This window comes from Akebia trifoliata, chromosome 14 (assembly GCF_017979445.1).
Source record: "Akebia trifoliata isolate Shusen 1 chromosome 14, ASM1797944v1, whole genome shotgun sequence".
Classification (NCBI taxonomy): Eukaryota; Viridiplantae; Streptophyta; class Magnoliopsida; order Ranunculales; family Lardizabalaceae; genus Akebia; species Akebia trifoliata.
Window position 1 is genome coordinate 7,173,157 of NC_141388.1, and position 17,886 is coordinate 7,191,042.

Here is a 17,886-nt window from a genome sequence, read left to right on the forward strand (position 1 = left end):
TTCTGGACCGTGCAACCTACTTTTTAAAAATTAAAGGCGGTGTCAGTGCGTGGTGGAACGTCTTCCGTAAAAAGATGGCCAAATTATGTTATATCTCTTGGACTTTTGTATTAAACAACCATCGGTTGTCACATCCAGATTCTTAACTCAATTCCATCAGTATTTTCAAAAGAAAAACACTTTTCTTACTAACTGAGTAAGATTTTAAGTTTTACTCAAATGGATTACCACATTTGGCAATCCAGCACCACACCCCTTAAGATTTCTAGGAACAAATTCAAAATAATAAAAAAAAGAGCTTGATCCAAGGTTTTCGAAAAGGTTGGCTACTTACCTTCCACATATCTTCTGAATTTAATTTTTAAAATTAAAATTAAAATTTGACAATAATTTTTAGTTTGGATTTATTTTTCAAAGCAAATAGAATTTCGTCCTCTGCAACTCTGTAGGATTGGATCCTGTTTTTTTATGCCATGACGACTCTTAATTAGTTGAAATCTTACTTAGTAAGACTAGTCAGATTTTTTTTTATAAAGGTTCGGGTTCTTGATTTTACATTTCATTGTTTAGAGCTCATCTTCTATTATTAATTGTGTTGATCTTTATATTTATAAGTGTTCTTATGAGTTTTTTTTTTTCTTATCCTTTTTGGCCTTTAACTTGAATACTTCTTCAACCTTTCATTGACCATGCTCAAATATTTTTAGTTGACCTTATGTTTTATTTATTTATTATTATTATAGGGTTGGGATCCGATGATTGCTGGTAATGACTCATGAAAAAAAACACAAGATCCAAACCCTTTAAATACAAAATCCAATGGTTGAGATTTATGATTATCTTGATAACATAAATCTCGGAGATATTTATCTTCAGGATAAATCTCAATCATTGTATTTTACAATTTAAGGATTGGGATCATATGTTTTTTTCCTGAGTCATTCTTAGGAGTCAAGGTATCTTGACCCATAATTATATACCATAGTTACTTGTACCCTTTTTTTTCAAATGTGTTCAAATGTAAACTTTTCTCAACATTTTCACTTATTCATCTCAATATCTTCATTTATTATGCTCAATTAATTAACATGATGCATTTTGACCACTCAAAATCCAGCTCCATAAAATGCAGTTAATATTATTGTCATCTCAAGAAAATTTTCCTTAGGAATTGTCATGCCAACTTTTGTTAACACCACACCAATTGTGTGCAATTCTCTAGTGATTTACATAGGAATATTGGCGTGGCAGTAACAAAAATTGGTGTGTCAATAGTAGCTCTCTTTTTAAATAATCAATTTTTACTGGATATTCTATCTTTTAGTGTCAAAACTAAATTTACACCAAAGATACTTGATATTGATTCTATTTTTACTCGATATTGATTCTATTTTTATTTATTTTTTCTTCATAGTTCTTTGATTTTCTACCCCTAGTTCTAATTTTGTGTTGATCACTTCTTTGGTCCACAAACTAATAACGTGTCATTTACAAATAACATACACTAGGATATGCATTTTTTTTATCTGAAGAAAAGCATAATGGTTCTGACACACATCCACATCAAAAATGTCCCCTGCAATGTACATTTTAATGTTACTCCAACACGACTCCTTTTTTAAATGTGGGTGATTACTATGTTTATAATTAGAGTAAATAAATATGGAATCAAGTTTAATTCCTTCTAGATGGTATTGACCAATTGTAATTGTGAACCCTTCCATCTCATTTTTATTTACACTAACATTAATTTGTAAAAAAATGTATCCATTTGTAGTTACTTTTTTTTCAAATATCTAACAAATTAGTTCTTTATGTAGTTTGTATTTTTTTTATATATTGCTATGTAGGTATTTTGTCATTTGTTTTATTTAGGTCAATAAAAATTGTATTAAGAATAAAATTAAGTGTGATTTTCATTAACACTTCTGAAGTTTGAATGAATGAATGTGGTCTACCTTCAAGATTCAGACTTCAAAAGTTTTATTTCTGCTTGTTTCATTTCAGATTTTAAAATCGAAATTTAAAATTTTTGAATCAACGATGGAGGGAACATTGGATTAAACTTATGAAGTCTAATTTCTAGCTTCCAGACTTTATAAGTATCATCAAACATAGCCTAAATTATCTCTAAAAAATTATTCCGAAATAAATGGGCTATAACTATTGTGCGCCAACGATGAGAAGCAATTAGATATCAAAGGAAATCTCGACCAGAATCACATGTGTGAGTTTCCCTACATGTGGTCATCGATGATAATTTCTTTGGATTTACTTGAACTAGCAAACCAATCACTAAGTGGGCGAACCAGCTCCAAAAAATGTGGATTTTGTAATAAAATTAGTCTGGCTTAAATAATTCATATAATTAAAATAATATAATTCATATAAGTTATATGTTTATTTAATAAATAAATCTTATTAGTATATATTCTCATATTTTTATAAAAATAAGAAACGTAATTTAATTTTTTAAATTTATTTCAAGTTAAATCATGCTCCAACCGATCTAAGACTTTTTTGATAAATTAATTACAAAATAAACTTTTAATTTGTATAAAACAATTAATTAACTTATTTGAGTAGTGCTGGGGTGACACAGTATTTACTGTGATTCTCACAATTCTGACGTGGACATGCATACATAACCGTAGATGGGTTTTACTCGTATCGCGAGGAAAGACATCTATGTTTATCTGCACGTCCCATGTCAGAGTTGTGAGAATCGCAGTAAATGCTTTTTGTCATTGGAGCATTTTCCATTTTTTATTTTCCAGATCTCGTATTCTACATTAATGTGGTTAAACCTTTGTTTTGTTGCAAATAATTAGTTTAAAAGCAATCAATGAGACCTGAGAAGCCAATAGCATCAAACGAGTCTGATCCTCGAAGCCATAAAACAAACCAAAAAAGTCCGAAGAGTCGACAAACATCAGATCTTGTAAATTATTCTTTCTCTCTACTTCTTCTTCTTCTTCGAATCGAAGAACAATAACCAGAAGAAGGAGAAGCTAGCGTTAATGGCGCATAGTTCATCAGAGAACGGTGTTGAAGGAGATGATGAAAGAGATGAAGAAGAAGAAGACGAAGGCGAAGGCGAAGCCGAAGAAGATGAAGAAGAAGAAGATGAGCCGAGGCTCAAGTATCAGAGAATGGGAGGTAGCGTTCCTTCTCTTCTTTCCAACGATGCTTCCTCTTGTATCGCTGTTGCAGAGCGGATGATCGCTCTTGGAACCCACGATGGAACCGTGCACATCCTCGATTTTCTTGGAAATCAGGTTTTTTTAGTTCATCTTTGATTTAGATTGCTTAATTGCTCCAATTTTCAGCTCTTTGATCCATTTATTTGATCAATTGTGTAGAATATTAGCGCAAAAATATGTTAGATTGAAAGATCTTTGTTTCTTCAGTTAGTTCTGCATAAATTTACGTTTGCTATTGATTCAGGTGTTCTAATATTAATGAAAATTTGTATGTTTTCAATTGTCAAGGAAAGAGTTTGGTTGTTGGTTGGTTGTTTTTTTTTTTTTTTTTTTGCCCTTATTGAGAATTCTGAAATCAGAAAATTAAGCAATTAAAGACAAAGAGTCCGCAGTTGAGTTAAACACTACAAACCACCAAGGCACTACTTTGGTTCTGCTTGAAACCTGTTTCATTTGGATCCAAATTGATCGTCTCTTCTAGAATTATGGAAATGTAAACGGTTGATCCAGAACTCTTTGTTGTTATTAATATTCCTTTTTCTTTTATATTAATATTTTGGCTGAGAATCACCCAAACTCGGTTAAAGTGAGTAAAAAGCTTGGAAGAATTCTTGTTTCAACCCCAAAGAGATATGGGCTTAACTTTCTGCACTACTAGCCCCTAGGTAATTTTTGGTGTATTGGTTGGGTTCATGTCATTTGGTATCAGAACCAACACTACATCTTCAGTTCAAACCTTGGAAGGAGCAATTGGGGAAAGGGCTGCTTGGGGGCCCAAAAAAAGAAGGGATTAGAGTGAAAACCACCACAAATTGGGCATTGGGGATGCTAGTAGAAAGGGGCAACCTGGGAAAAGGGAACCTAGGGCACTAGAAAGAAGGGTACTAGAGTCATTGCAGATGTCAGCTGCGGTGCATGGTGGCATGTTAAAACTCGAAAGAGATATGTGCTTAACTTTCCGCATTACTAACACCTAGGTATTTTTGGTGTTTTGATTGTGTTCGTAACAATTCTCTATGAATCATAAAAGTAAGACCACCTAATACTTCTCATGAGACCTGAAAAAATAGTTGTACAATTGCTGCTTTAATTGAAGATAGAGTAAGAAGAATGACAGAAGGAGCATCTCAATTGCAATTTATCAACATGGGTTTGGATTTAGAATATGATATCTGATAAAATGATGAGAGGAAAGATAGGATGGAAAAGTTTTGGCCAAAAATACAGTCAAGTAGTATAACTTGTTTAACCCATCTATTTGGCAATGGTATTATTCTATTCAATGTTAAAATTTATTAGGTTGCGTAGATGACATTTTCTAAGGGTTCCAGAGGAAGGTTTTCAATTTGGCTCCAGACAGTTTGTAGTGCTTTTTTTGGAACCTGAGATGAAGTATGTAAAAGTAGTTTAAGCTTCAGCAAAGCTGATGGCTGTGTTTCACTTACAGGTTAAGGAATTTGCTGCTCACACTGCTACTGTTAATGACCTTAGCTTTGACATAGAAGGTGAATATATAGGGAGCTGCTCAGATGATGGATATGTAGTAATAAACAGCCTTTTTACTGATGAGAAAATGAAGTTTGAGTATCATCGGCCCATGAAGACCATTGCTCTAGACCCAGATTATTCAAGAAAATCGTCACGAAGATTTGTTGCCGGGGGTTTGGCAGGTCATTTGTTTCTGAACTCGAAGAAATGGTTAGGATATCGTGACCAGGTTTGACTTAGTTTTCTGAGTGCTCATTTCTTCTGGTGGAGGAAAACAGAGACCCCAAGCAATTTATTATGTTGCCTGAATGACTCAGATATGTCTTTCTATAGGTTTTACACTCTGGTGAAGGTCCAGTACATGCTGTGAAGTGGAGAACAAGTCTCATTGCTTGGGCTAATGATGCAGGTGTCAAAGTTTATGATACAGCTACCGATCAGCGAATCACATTTATTGAGAGACCACGAGGAAGCCCACGCCCCGAGCTTTTGCTCCCTCACTTAGTTTGGCAGGTTAGTTAAATATTTTTTTCTTCTTTTTTTTTTACAGATATGTTTGTAAAATATTTAGCATTTTTTGTTTGCTAGAATGCATTCTAAGTGTCTTCTTAACACATTTAGGACGATACCCTCTTGGTTATTGGATGGGGAACATCTGTAAAAATTGCTGCAATCAGAGGAAATCATTATAAAGGAGCGAATGGTACACCAATTCATGTACCTGTGGCTGTGTCCAGTACAAAACAAGTGGATATTGTAGCATCTTTTCAAACCAGCTATTTCATTTCTGGAATTGCTCCCTATGGTGATGCTTTGGTTGTACTTGCTTATATTCCTCAGAAAGAGGATGGAGAGAAAGAATTTAGTAGTACTGTTCCATCGCGCCAGGTATCTTCTCTCCCTCAAATGTATTTTAATATTAATTGAAGTACTGAAACTTCTTCTATATCTGATTTTCCAACTGCTAATGACTCAGCTTGCCTCGTAACAAAACTACTATGCAGGTTTAATTATAGAACACAGACATTCTATACATAATACTTTGTACAATTCTGGCTTACAAAAAAAGCAGATAACGGATGCATTCCCTGCACACTTTAGTTTTGCAACCTCCATTTAGGGTTGGCAATGGGTCAGGTGTGGGTTAAATGAAGCATATACCTGTATCCGATTTTTTTATCCGATTTTGTTAAGAATATCTGTATCTGATTCCCCAACTTTTTAAAGGGTATCCGTCTCTGGCTCATACCCAAATTTCAAGTGGATATCCGAGTAGGATATATATACTTCATTGTGAAGAGGATGGATGAACCTTAATTTTGGGTTATATACATACCTTACTGTGAATTTACCATTTTTAACTCGGATAAATGGATATTCGGATCGGATACGACGCATATCCATATCTGACCCTAAAAAAATCGGATAAAATAATTACAGATAATTTTACCCGAATTCTTAGTTAAATAAAAAAATGTACTCATACCCAAATAATTCGGGTCAGATGAGTCGGGCAGGTGGATATCCATTGCCAGCCCTAGGGAAAGCAATTTGGTCCCTCCCCCTAATATGAAGTCTTGTTGGCCTGTTCATGATTCAATATAATGCCAGGCACCCATTTCTCTTTCCCTGAAGTCCTGGACAATTCCTTTCTATTACCTATCAATTTGTTTCTTGATCTTAATTTGTTTTGTGGACTAGAACCACAGCAGAAGAAGGCTACTATTTTCTATTGCCATGGTACATTAAAAATAACTATGGTATAGTGGCTGTTCTTATGGAAAAAGGAGAAAGTTATAGCACCAGTTAGCTATTCTTAGTATTTACAAATATTCGTGTGCAGGGTACAGCACAGAGGCCAGAAGTACGTATTGTCACATGGAAAAATGATGAACTTGCAACTGATGCTCTTCCAGTACATGGCTTTGAGCATTACAAGGCAAAGGATTACTCCCTTGCTCACGCTCCTTTCTCAGGTATCTCAATTTTCTACTTGATTTTCTTATTGAACCATTATAGTTTAAGTGTGCAGCGAGTTGCACCTTTACATGGCATCAATGCTTATGCATTTGAATGCAGGGAGCAGCTATGCCGGTGGACAATGGGCCGCTGGTGACGAACCTTTGTACTACATAGTATCTCCAAAGGATGTAGTCATTGCAAAGCCCAGGTTAGTCTTAATTGTTTCAAAATGAAACTTTGTTGTTCTATAGCTTTTAACCATGGTTTCTATATTAATCTTTGGTGGGATGACACTGTCAGGATATTCGATGTTTGGTCTGGTTGTAAGACGGATCAGCCTATGACAACAACTATTATGATAAAAAAGCCACGTCTAACTCCACTGTCATTGTTTTATTGATCTTAAGGAGTGATACTCCCTAAGAAAATACTAAGAAGGTGGTATCTGGTGTGGCATGTAAAATAAAGAAGAAATTGACCAGCCCTACCTATAAATAAGAAACGGACAACTAATTATATTGCTTAAACCTCGATAAGTTAATATTTTTTGTTCATACATTATATCCCTCAATAATTTCATCAATTTGTTTAGAATACAATGTTCTTCTGTAACCATGCAATTTAATATTTATGGACAAACATACATTCATAACCCATGATACAGTTCATAATCCAGTATGGCTTGAAGGTGATGATGTTTATTAGGTTGAGAAAAGTTTGTGATGTTGTGGTTGGTTGTTTTCTTAGAGCTATTTTCATTGAAACATAGTTTGTTTGGTAGTGGAACCTAATGTATTTCTGATTGTTAGGGATGCGGAAGATCATATTTCATGGCTTCTTCAACATGGATGGCATGAAAAAGCCTTAGCTGCGGTTGAAGCAGGACAGGGACGGACTGAGCTTCTTGATGAGGTACCTTAAGTTTTCATCTGGTTTTTTAAATAAAAGAATACGATAGCCTCTTTTGTATGTTTGTAATGTTTATCTGGTTTGTAATGCTCATCTTTTCCAATTTAGAATTCTTAGCTTGACGTGATGTAAAATGATCTGTTGTGAGAAATGTTCCTTGAACCAATGGCCAATGTCATTCCAACCACTGATAGATGTATCTGATGTCATCTTTGATGCCATCACAATCAGCTAATATGACAAAAGGGTATTCATCAAAATTAGTTTTTGGATGTCATATTTCTTGAACCAATAGCCACTATTATTGTTACTACTATTGTTATCATTAGTTCAACTCAATAATAATTATCATTGTTTATTATTATAATATTATTGTGATTGTAATCATTTAATTAATCTTGATCGAAAAAAGGCTTGATTTTTTATAACTATTGAGAGAAAGACGAGAGAATGCACAGGGTAACGATTGCAATTGGTTCAGGGCACTTATTGTGCTACAAACCATTCTGAAATTTCTTAAGAATTTAGGTGGTTCATGTGCAATGCAAAACTTTGCAAAGCACTCGTAAAAGTGTTTCAGGAAATCTTTTGCATTTGCAAAAAATTTGCTGTGTACTAAGCAGAGACATTGTTAATGTTTGATCTAATGACTGAAATAAAGTAATTAACTTAATTCTTCTTGAAGTATGCGGGATTTAATTTATTTAGTAACTGAAATAAAGTTAGTTTATCCATCCGACCTCAATGTAATAGTTAATGTGGCAATCCAAGCCCAATCCTAACAGAAGAGTTCTCAAGACCATATCGTCGGTAGGAAATTTTTTATTTTCCAGAATAAGTATTTCCACTGTTCAGCTTTATGATCCCAGATTATTTCAGATTCCAACTTCTGACACCAAAATGTGAACCATTGGTATTTTGCAAGTTCAATTTTGTTGGTTACGATGTAAATTTCATCTACTTGATTTTGAGGTACCAGAGATACTGTTTTTCCTGTTAACCTCTCTGATAACTCCAGAAATGTTACCATTTTAATCTCATTTAAAGTAACGTAATGTACTTCCCCTAAAGTTTTTCATTCAATCTGCTTCTTTTCCTTTTTATGTTAAGGTGGGATCAAGATACCTAGATCATTTGATTTTGGAAAGGAAATATGTTGAAGCTGCATCTTTGTGTCCCAAATTGTTGCGTGGATCTGCTGCTGCATGGGAGAGGTAAACAAGCATCCTTAGATGTTAGTTATGATTTCTCTGTACTTGTCTTGTTAATAACTGGGTTTTTGTACAGATGGGTTTTCCACTTTGCCCATCTCCGCCAACTTCCGGTACTAGTTCCATATATACCAACTGAAAATCCAAGGCTGCGTGACACGGCTTATGAGGTCTGTAATCAGAGATCAAAGAGTCTGAAAACTTTGCTCAATATTGAGAATTTTCTCTAAGATTGTTTTATTTAGGATTTTGTTCTTAATTTTGCGAGTATTATTTTACCTGCTCCAGGTTGCTCTTGTAGCTTTGGCAACAAATCCGTCTTTCCACAAGGATCTCTTGTCAGCTGTTAAATCTTGGCCATCAGTGATATATTCTTCCTTGCCTGTCATCTCAGCAATAGAGCCTCAGCTTAATACTTCATCTATCACTGATACACTCAAAGAGGTTGGGTTAAATACTGTCAATTATTGTTTTTTATTCACATGGATGGTATTTTTTCAAATTAATGATATTCTGTTTTCCATGATAGGCTCTGGCTGAATTATATATAATCAATGGACAATATGAGAAAGCCCTAGCCTTGTATGCTGATGTAAGTACTCTACAGACATGCACACACTCAGACACACACACACGTGCATAAACACATTTTTTCAGCCTATGGCTTCAAAAGTGGAAGTTGGGTCACCTTCCCATGCTTTTATTTGAATTGGTTTCTTTTACTTTTCAGCTCATGAAGCCTGAGATATTCGACTTCATCGAAAAGTACAACTTGCATGATGCAGTTCATGATAAGGTATGGTAATGCCATATAAGGTGAAAATTCTCATGCTACTGTTCTTTCAAATATAGTAATTGGGGGGGGGGGGGGGGGGGAAGGAAAAATGTTGACCTAGTTATCCTCTGTTGGAGAAATCTTATGTCAATATGAATATCTGTAAGGACTGACACACATAGTGTGGATTTCCTTTATGTGCCAATGTGGTTTAAAATCTCATCTTTTGGCATTACCTTGGTTAGTGGAAAAACCAAGATTGTCTAGACCAATACACTGAGAAAAACTGGGACAATTCTAGACAAACTCATGAAATTCCTCCAATATCTTTTTCCACTCACTACTAGGATTAAGATGTCTCGATCAAGAAATTCTGAGTTGATACGGATTTCAATCCTGGTGTCAAAGATGCATGTTTGTGTTTCACATTGTATCTAGGGGATACAAACTTTTCATGTCTACTTTTAAAAAAAAAATTAAAACCTTGCAAAGTATAATGGTATGATTATCATTTTTAAAGGTTTCTGGAAATTGTAATGAGATTTGAAAAACATTCCGGATGATAAATTTGGCTTAAGGAGAGGTGCAATATTAAAGATTGAAATGGAGGTGGACATATTTTTTTGAAAAGGAGTTGACACATAAGAAAGAAAAAAAAACAATCATCATTGGTAAAAGTTCAACTTAATGCTGTCATTATACTTTCATTTTACAGTTTTAGAGAGCAACTTGCCAAAAGAAGAAAAAAAGTTATAAACACTCAGACAATTATATCTTTAAAGCATTTTGGTCTTTTTCAACTTAAAAAAATGGACGTTCAGAAAACCATTTACCCATGTATTCAACAATATTAATATTGGTCAAAGTCCTCTTAGGAATACATGGATTTTTTAATTGAAATTTAGAGACAATTAGTGTGTTTTTAATTTTTGGGATTATCTCCAAATTTAGTTCATTTTTATCATATCCTCTTCGCTTCATTTTTTGTATTTTCATATTCATGATCATCACTTAAAATGCTTTATCCCAATTCCCAACTATTTGGGCTCAGCAGTATGAATCTATTTTTTCCATTCAATTCTATCTAGATCTATATTTTCTTTCGCAGCTTGCCTTTTCAAATCTTCTCTTATTACCTTAATCTACGTCATTTTCGGACTTCATATTTCATTATTTTCCATTATTCTAACTACCTAACTATTTATCCTATTATGTATGCCCCTATTATGCAGGCTGCCCAACTGATGATATTGGATTGTAAACGAGCAGTTTCTTTACTGATCCAGCAGAGAGATTTAATTACTCCATCTGAAGTAGTTTCACAACTTTTGGGTGCCAGTAAACAGTGTGATTCAAGATATTTCTTGCACTTATATCTGCATTCACTATTTGAAATTAACCCACACGCTGGAAAGGACTTCCATGACATGCAGGTACGTGTTAGACAGTATGTGTGACACTTTCTCTAGGATCGTGTGCAAGGTTGTTAAAAGCACTAAGTGGGGCCTAGGCGACAAAAAAAAAAAAAGAACAGTATATTTTTTTTAGATTTATTAAAAATAATATAAAAAATAAGAAATAGGAAAAAAAATAATGAAAAGTATGCAATTGCCAAGATAACATCAACTAATTAGCAAACTTGCAAGTCAATAATCAATTAAAACCCATAGCCCAACAAGTCAACCTAACATTGCAATTTAAAATCCATCAAAGTAATAATTAAGAAAAATATGTAAATAGAGTATCTTCAATTTAGTCTTCATAGATATCAACTAAATTAACAAAAATCCTCTAATCTGAAGTCAATAGTGTCCTCATCCCTCCAATTGACCGGGGCATTGTCACCACCACCATCATCGCCGTCGTCATCTCCCTCCTCTACTTGAAAGTGGGCCCTAGCTTTCAACTTTGAGAATTCTTAGAAATATAAATACTAAAAAGATTTTTTTTATAAAGTCCTCAAAGTTTTGTTGAATATTTTAGACATCCCTATGTTTAAAAAAATCTAATAAGACTTCCTAGACCATGGTTTTTTTTTTTTTTTTTTCCTGAAAAGACTAAAGAAAAAAAAAAGATTTTTTAAAAAATCCCACTTTAAGCGTTGGGCGCCTGAGTAGGCTAGGCGGCTGCTTTGGTGCCTAGGCCCTGATTTTGACAACTATGATCATGTGTGTTTTCCAGGTATACACACACAATTCCAGTTTTGAAAAATACTTCCACTTTATTGTGAATCACTTAGTTTGAACTTTCTGGCCTATCCTGTTTCCAGAGTCAAATAAGGCTTATGTAGATGTGGAATTATTCGTCCATCATTACCCTTTTACTTCTCATCGAGGACCCCAGTGAATCATGAACAAAGACATAGTCATGGTTCCTATTCGGAATGTATCGACTGAAAAATATCACTGTTGAGAAGAGATATTGTAAGATAGCAATCAAGTTTGTTCCAAATGCAGAAAAGCTGCTTATGGTTTTGGTTATTTTTGATGCATTGATAAGCATTGGTCTGTATAGCGATCCAATTCAAACCGGTACATTGGAATTTATTCCACCAATGATTCTTTCTATAAATAGCCAAAAAGGGTTCTAATATTGAATTTTATTGATTCTCGACCCTGTGAATCAACATTGCATCTCGGTCCCAATAAAAAGGTTCAAAATAATATTAATAAATAAATTGCCTCCTCTATTTTCGTCTCTCTTTGGCTGTTTATAGAAGAAAGGAAGATGATCGTATTCTTCGTAAGCTTACTCCTTACCAATATTTGTGTGTGCTCTTGCATGCTTGTGTGACTTGATAAAACCGGAATTCTTATATAAAACCATGGTTATATTTAAGGGTGTCTTACCAAAATAGGCAAGAAAGATGGCAAAATTACCATGCCGTACTCTTTTTAAAAAATATTTAGCATATTGGGTATAGAACTGTTTTGGTATTGAATTATGTCTTCCAAAAAGGGTATTTGTTGATCATTTGTATAAATTTCAAAAGAAAGGTAAAAAATGTAAATTCATAAAACTGTAGTTCACTGGGCACCCCTTAATGAAAAATATATATGAATACCAAAATGGGGATATGCCCTATGTACTACTTATTTAAAAAACAGGTATGGAAACGTAATTTAAGTATCTTGCATGCACTTTTTTTTTTCGTTGCTTTCCCCTATATTTGACAACTGAATAAATTAATGTATGGAGGATGGATTACACCAACTATCTTCCAAAAGCCATTTTTTTATTATTATAGAAAATCATTAAAATAATACGTGGAGTATCCGTATTGGTACATTTTTGGTATGGAACAAACGAAAGAGTGCCATGTCCCTGCTACTCAGATCTCAACAATTAGTTGGTTTTATCGTTTTTCAGTGTTTCAGAGCTGATAAGAACCCTTTGTTGGTATTTACAGGATCTGTTCTAGGGTTCCTTCTTTGTAATACTTTTATATCACAGATGTTAGCCTTTCAGATGGATAGGATTTTGTTAGCTTTTGTCTTCTTAGAACCTCCTGCTAGTTTTTTTCAACACTTCTTATTCATTCTCAATTCAATGCAGATGTGTTTTCGTATGTATAAGATTTTGTTAGCTTTTGCCTAATGACTGTCTATTGTTTATTTTACTGTGATAGGTGGAGCTCTATGCGGTCTATGATCCCAAAATGCTTCTTCCTTTTCTTCGTAGCAGTCAGCATTATCAACTTGAGAAGGTTTGTGCTATGACCATGTAGTGTTAGGACAGAACTCAGTTGGACCATTTATGAATACCTAAAAATGTCTTTGGTATTGTCTCTCAGGCATATGAAATTTGTGTTGGAGGAAATCTTTTGAGAGAACAAGTCTTCATCCTTGGAAGGATGGGTAATTCAAAACAAGCGCTTGCTGTTATAATAAATAAGTTAGAGGATATAGAAGAGGTATACTTAATCTGCTTCAGCTGATCTGATTTTGAAAGGTTTTCCTAGTCGAGCTCTCAATTTTACTCTTATCACAGTGCTATTTTCATCTCTAGATGCATCTTTTAGCTTGAAATTGACGGGTAACACATTTTGACGATATACAGGCTATTGAATTCGTGAGTATGCAACATGACGATGAACTTTGGCAAGAACTAATTAAACAGTGTCTTCACAAACCTGAAATGGTATGTAATAGATGTGATTTGTGGATTGAAGTACATTTTACATGTACACCTATCTGTATATGTACATGTAAATATGAAAGTACATGCTTCTGTTTAGTATTTATTACCAACTTAAATGTTTGTTCATGTTTCGAGCAATTTACAGGTAGGCATGTTACTGGAGCACACGGTTGGTAATCTTGATCCGCTTTATATTGTAAATATGGTGCCAAATGGCTTGAATATTCCCCGGTCAGTATGATCATTCCTACTTGAATGTTCCATGAAAATTTCGTTATACAGATAGTACTTTTTCTGCATTTTATTTCTTTAGACACATGCAAGTTGAAGGTAACAAGGCGAGAGGAAGACCCAAGATAATATAGATTGGGATTGTGAAAAATGAGTATGAACACATTTTTGATAAAGGAAGGCACTACTTTGGATAGAATTAAATAGAGGAATATGATTCGTTTAGCTGACACCAAATCTTTGGAATATGATGAGACACATGCTCCACACATACAAAAGAAATTGTGATGCTCAACATTACTAGATCACCGTACCAATAAGCAACATTTCCTTAAATAATTCCTCATCACCATCACCATCACCGAAGTCTTTTTTTATTAGTAAGCTGGTGTAGATGAGAGGACCCCCCTCCTTATATTGAAGAAGCCATAATCAAAGTCTTATCCCTAAAATTTAGGGTTAGTTCAATGAGTCTTTTCCTCCATACAATTTTGTCTGAGACCATGTCTTTTAATACTTAAAGGTGTTCATGTCCATTCTTATTACCTCAATCTGTGGTCTTTGTTTTTTTTTTTCAGAACCTTAACTTGCTAATTTTCTATGACTGTAATTGACTTTTGTTGCAAATGACCAAATCATCTGAATCAACCTTCCCTTGGTTAAAAGAACCCTTTTTTTCTTAGTTTCTCACCCTATTGGAGCTAGTCTTTACATTTTCATAAATGCATTCATTTATACTTTTGTCGTTCTTAGTTTTTTCCACTGATCCGGCTTAGCGTCACGTCTTTGCTATGCTCAATCTATGAACATGTCGTTTCTTGATTGCCGAACATTCAGCTCCTTAAAGCATAGCCAGTCGTATTCCCGTCTTACAAAATTTTCCTTCTAATTTAATTTGTATGTGTCAGTCACGTAGCACTCAGAAGCAAACCTCCGCTTTAGCTATCCATGTCTAATTCTATTGACAATGTCCTCCACAATCTATCCATCGTTATGTATAGTTGAACCAAGCTCACAAAATGATCTCTTCGGAGTATTTCCGGCCCTCTAGTATTTGTTTTACACTACATTGTTGGTCTCTAGCCAACCCCAAACCTTTAGGATAAGGCTTTGATGACGATGACAATTACATTCAGTCCCAAGCCCGTATTAAAGAGGTTTACCTCTAGATTACAGTTGGTGTAAAACTTCTATACCTTCCAAAATTTTCTAAAATAATCCTCTAACAATTGAGAGAAGAAAAACGGGGCACCATGGAAATAGCATAAATCCGTTTGGTTGAAAAAGTAATCATCATCATCGTTGAAGCCTCATTGCACAGATTTGGGGTCAACTGAATGGATCTTGTTCCTCCATTCACTTCTGTCCAGAGCAACGTCTTCGCTTACCGCCCCAGCCAACCCTTGCCTACTACTTCAATCAAGCTCTACTGCAGTGTCGCCTTGGATAAATGCTTTAGCATAAACTGTATGAGGTGGAAGATTTTTTACACCGTTTGCTACCCTTGACACGATGCTCGTTTTTCCAGTCTTGGGACAGACAATGTAGTGTAAACCAAGAAATTCCTAAATATTTGTTCGTTACTTTTAGATCTAGTTTGTGTATTTCAATAAAGTCTGATTACAATACCGGTTTGAAGAAATATTCAAGTTGAAGGTCGTAAAAGATCTTGACTATGGACAAAGTTGAACGGAGGGGCAAGATTCATTTAGCCAACTCAAAATCTTTGGGATAAGGCTTGTTGTTGCAGTTGTCATTGTTGTATTTTTAGATCTTAGTTTAATGTTTTTCTGTCTTTCTGGTTCTTGTGCAGGCTTAGGGATCGCTTAGTCAAGATCATTACAGATTACAGGACAGAGACATCTCTCAGACATGGATGCAATGATATTCTTAAGGTGGTACTAAAATTCATAATCCATTTGGTATAGGTTCCAATAGTAACCATAAGAAATGTTTTTGTGCTTTGAGGATTACATCTGTCAATATCTAATGTTTCTGTGAAACTTGACAGGCGGACTGTGTGAACCTGTTGGTTAAGTACTACAAGGAAGCACGACATGCAGTCTGCTTAGGCAGTGAAGAGGATGAAGCACGACCGAAAAGAGACAACAGAGATGCTCAATTAGAGAAGGCAGGGGGCATGAGAATGATGGAAGTTAAATCCAGAACAAGGGGTGGAGGGAGGTGTTGTATGTGCTTCGATCCCTTTTCCATTCAGAGTGTCTCGGTCATTGTATTTTTTTGCTGCCATGCCTATCATATTACATGCCTCATGGACTCCACAAATTCTTTTACCGATAAAAGTGGGGCCAAGACGTCTTCTGGAAGACCTGTGTCTGAGTATGATGACTATGATGATGATGACGACGATGATGATGATACCCAATCTGGTACATCTCGGATGCGTTGTATCTTGTGTACTACAGCTGCTCAGTGAGCATGTTTGTGTGTATGTATGTGTGTGTAATGAGGGTGGTGAGTGTGTGAGCATGTGTCCATGTTTTCTGCTTCAATGGGCATATTTATTTGCATCTTAATTTATAAAGTGAAGGTTTTTTATGCCGCTTTCCCCTCATTGATTCCTTTCAAGTTTTAATTTTTTAATTTTTTTTAGTTCTATGGGCTTGATCATATTATTATTTGAAAACAGTTTCATGAAAGTCGAAATGTGATCTATCCTCAAAATCATGATAAATGATTGACATCCATACCATATGTAACACTTGATCCCACAAACACTTATAATGAAGGCTATTAAATGGCCCAATATATGATTTGCTATAGCATTATTTTAAGAAATAAGGATAAGTACATTCGAAATATCTTGTATAATTTTCTTCCCCCCTTAAGATTGCATTTGAAGGGTGGTGGGGGGACAAATATGGTCACTCCCTCTCACTTTAGGAGAAAATGTTGAATGGCTCCAAGCACACATAGTTGAATCTCAAAGGGGCATCATATCTTGTGTGAGTGTGACCCTCATGACATGAAACACTATGTATTGTCGTCTCATCCGAATCTTCTACAATCCTTTTTCTTTGCGCACTACATGCTAAGGACCTTTCCACGTTTAGCGGACTCACCTAATAATATTGCACCGTGACATTTGCAACACCATGTCATCATCCTCTTAGTAATTTTTTTATCAGTATAAAATTTCAAATTATAAGAATTTTTTTAAAGGCATTGTTAAAGAGAAGTGGGTGGGTAAAAAAAAGAAAATCATGTTATTGTATATATTATTATTATTATTTTTGTTTTTTTGAGACTTTTCGTGGGTATCTCCACTCTTCGGGTGAGATTAATCCTCCAGACATACACCGTCCCCTCAGAAAATCCTTCTTGCAATTGGTTGAGTCAAGGGTCAACCGGACCTTAGAGGGTGGCCACAAGGAATTCATTGCTTTGTGGGGTTTCGAACACTTGACCTCTCATTTCTAAGGAACTTATAAAGGCTCAGCTTGTCACTAGGCCAATCCTTTGGGGTTGTATGCATCTATGTTAGTTGTAAAAAAAATGAAATTTCTTAATTTTTTGAGTTTCACCTTTTTATGGATACGAATAAATATTTTTAAGTTATATAAAAAACATAAATCAGTATAATTAAATTGAACTAGGGTCCGACAATGATCCAACCAATTTGATATACTTTCGTTCTAATTATCAATCCGATTTTCAAAACATTTGATTAGACTTTGCTATGATCATTATAAATTTTAATTTTCTATTAAAACTACATAATTACCCTTAATTTTGATATATTATTATAAATAAATAAAAAAGGGGGTAAAACGTTGAACGTCACTAGGTGCCCCTTAAACGTGAGTCACAGCACATGAACAGATATGTGGGGATGGTAAAGATAACATTGATCAGTGAAATTGACCTCAAAACTGAGCATTTTAATGACTTTTGGGAAGAGATGTAAATACAATGTATACAATAATGCTAAAGTGATCTCAATAAT

General features: G+C 34.7%; 1 protein-coding gene across 1 annotated transcript; it reads left to right on the plus strand.

Annotated features, from left to right (window-relative positions):
* Positions 1 to 2,868: 2,868 nt before the first annotated feature.
* VPS41 (vacuolar protein sorting 41) lies at positions 2,869 to 16,494 on the plus strand. Its single transcript, XM_086422269.1, has 19 exons — positions 2,869 to 3,278; positions 4,651 to 4,920; positions 5,025 to 5,204; positions 5,313 to 5,579; positions 6,535 to 6,667; positions 6,771 to 6,861; positions 7,463 to 7,565; positions 8,673 to 8,776; positions 8,850 to 8,943; positions 9,062 to 9,217; positions 9,303 to 9,365; positions 9,504 to 9,569; positions 10,781 to 10,981; positions 13,177 to 13,254; positions 13,342 to 13,461; positions 13,608 to 13,688; positions 13,834 to 13,919; positions 15,733 to 15,814; positions 15,931 to 16,494. The coding sequence occupies exons 1-19, from the start codon at positions 3,021 to 3,023 to the stop codon at positions 16,354 to 16,356; spliced, it is 2,859 nt and encodes a 952-aa protein (XP_086278395.1). The 5' UTR covers positions 2,869 to 3,020; the 3' UTR covers positions 16,357 to 16,494.
* Positions 16,495 to 17,886: the final 1,392 nt, after the last annotated feature.

Coding starts and splice junctions, on each gene's coding strand:
- VPS41 (XM_086422269.1), top strand. CDS start 3,021: ATGGCGCATAGTTCATCAGAGAACGGTGTTGAAGGAGATGATGAAAGA. Junction 8,944..9,061: donor TGCGTGACACGGCTTATGAG/GTCTGTAATCAG, acceptor TACCTGCTCCAG/GTTGCTCTTGTAGCTTTGGC. Junction 13,462..13,607: donor AGTTAGAGGATATAGAAGAG/GTATACTTAATC, acceptor GACGATATACAG/GCTATTGAATTCGTGAGTAT.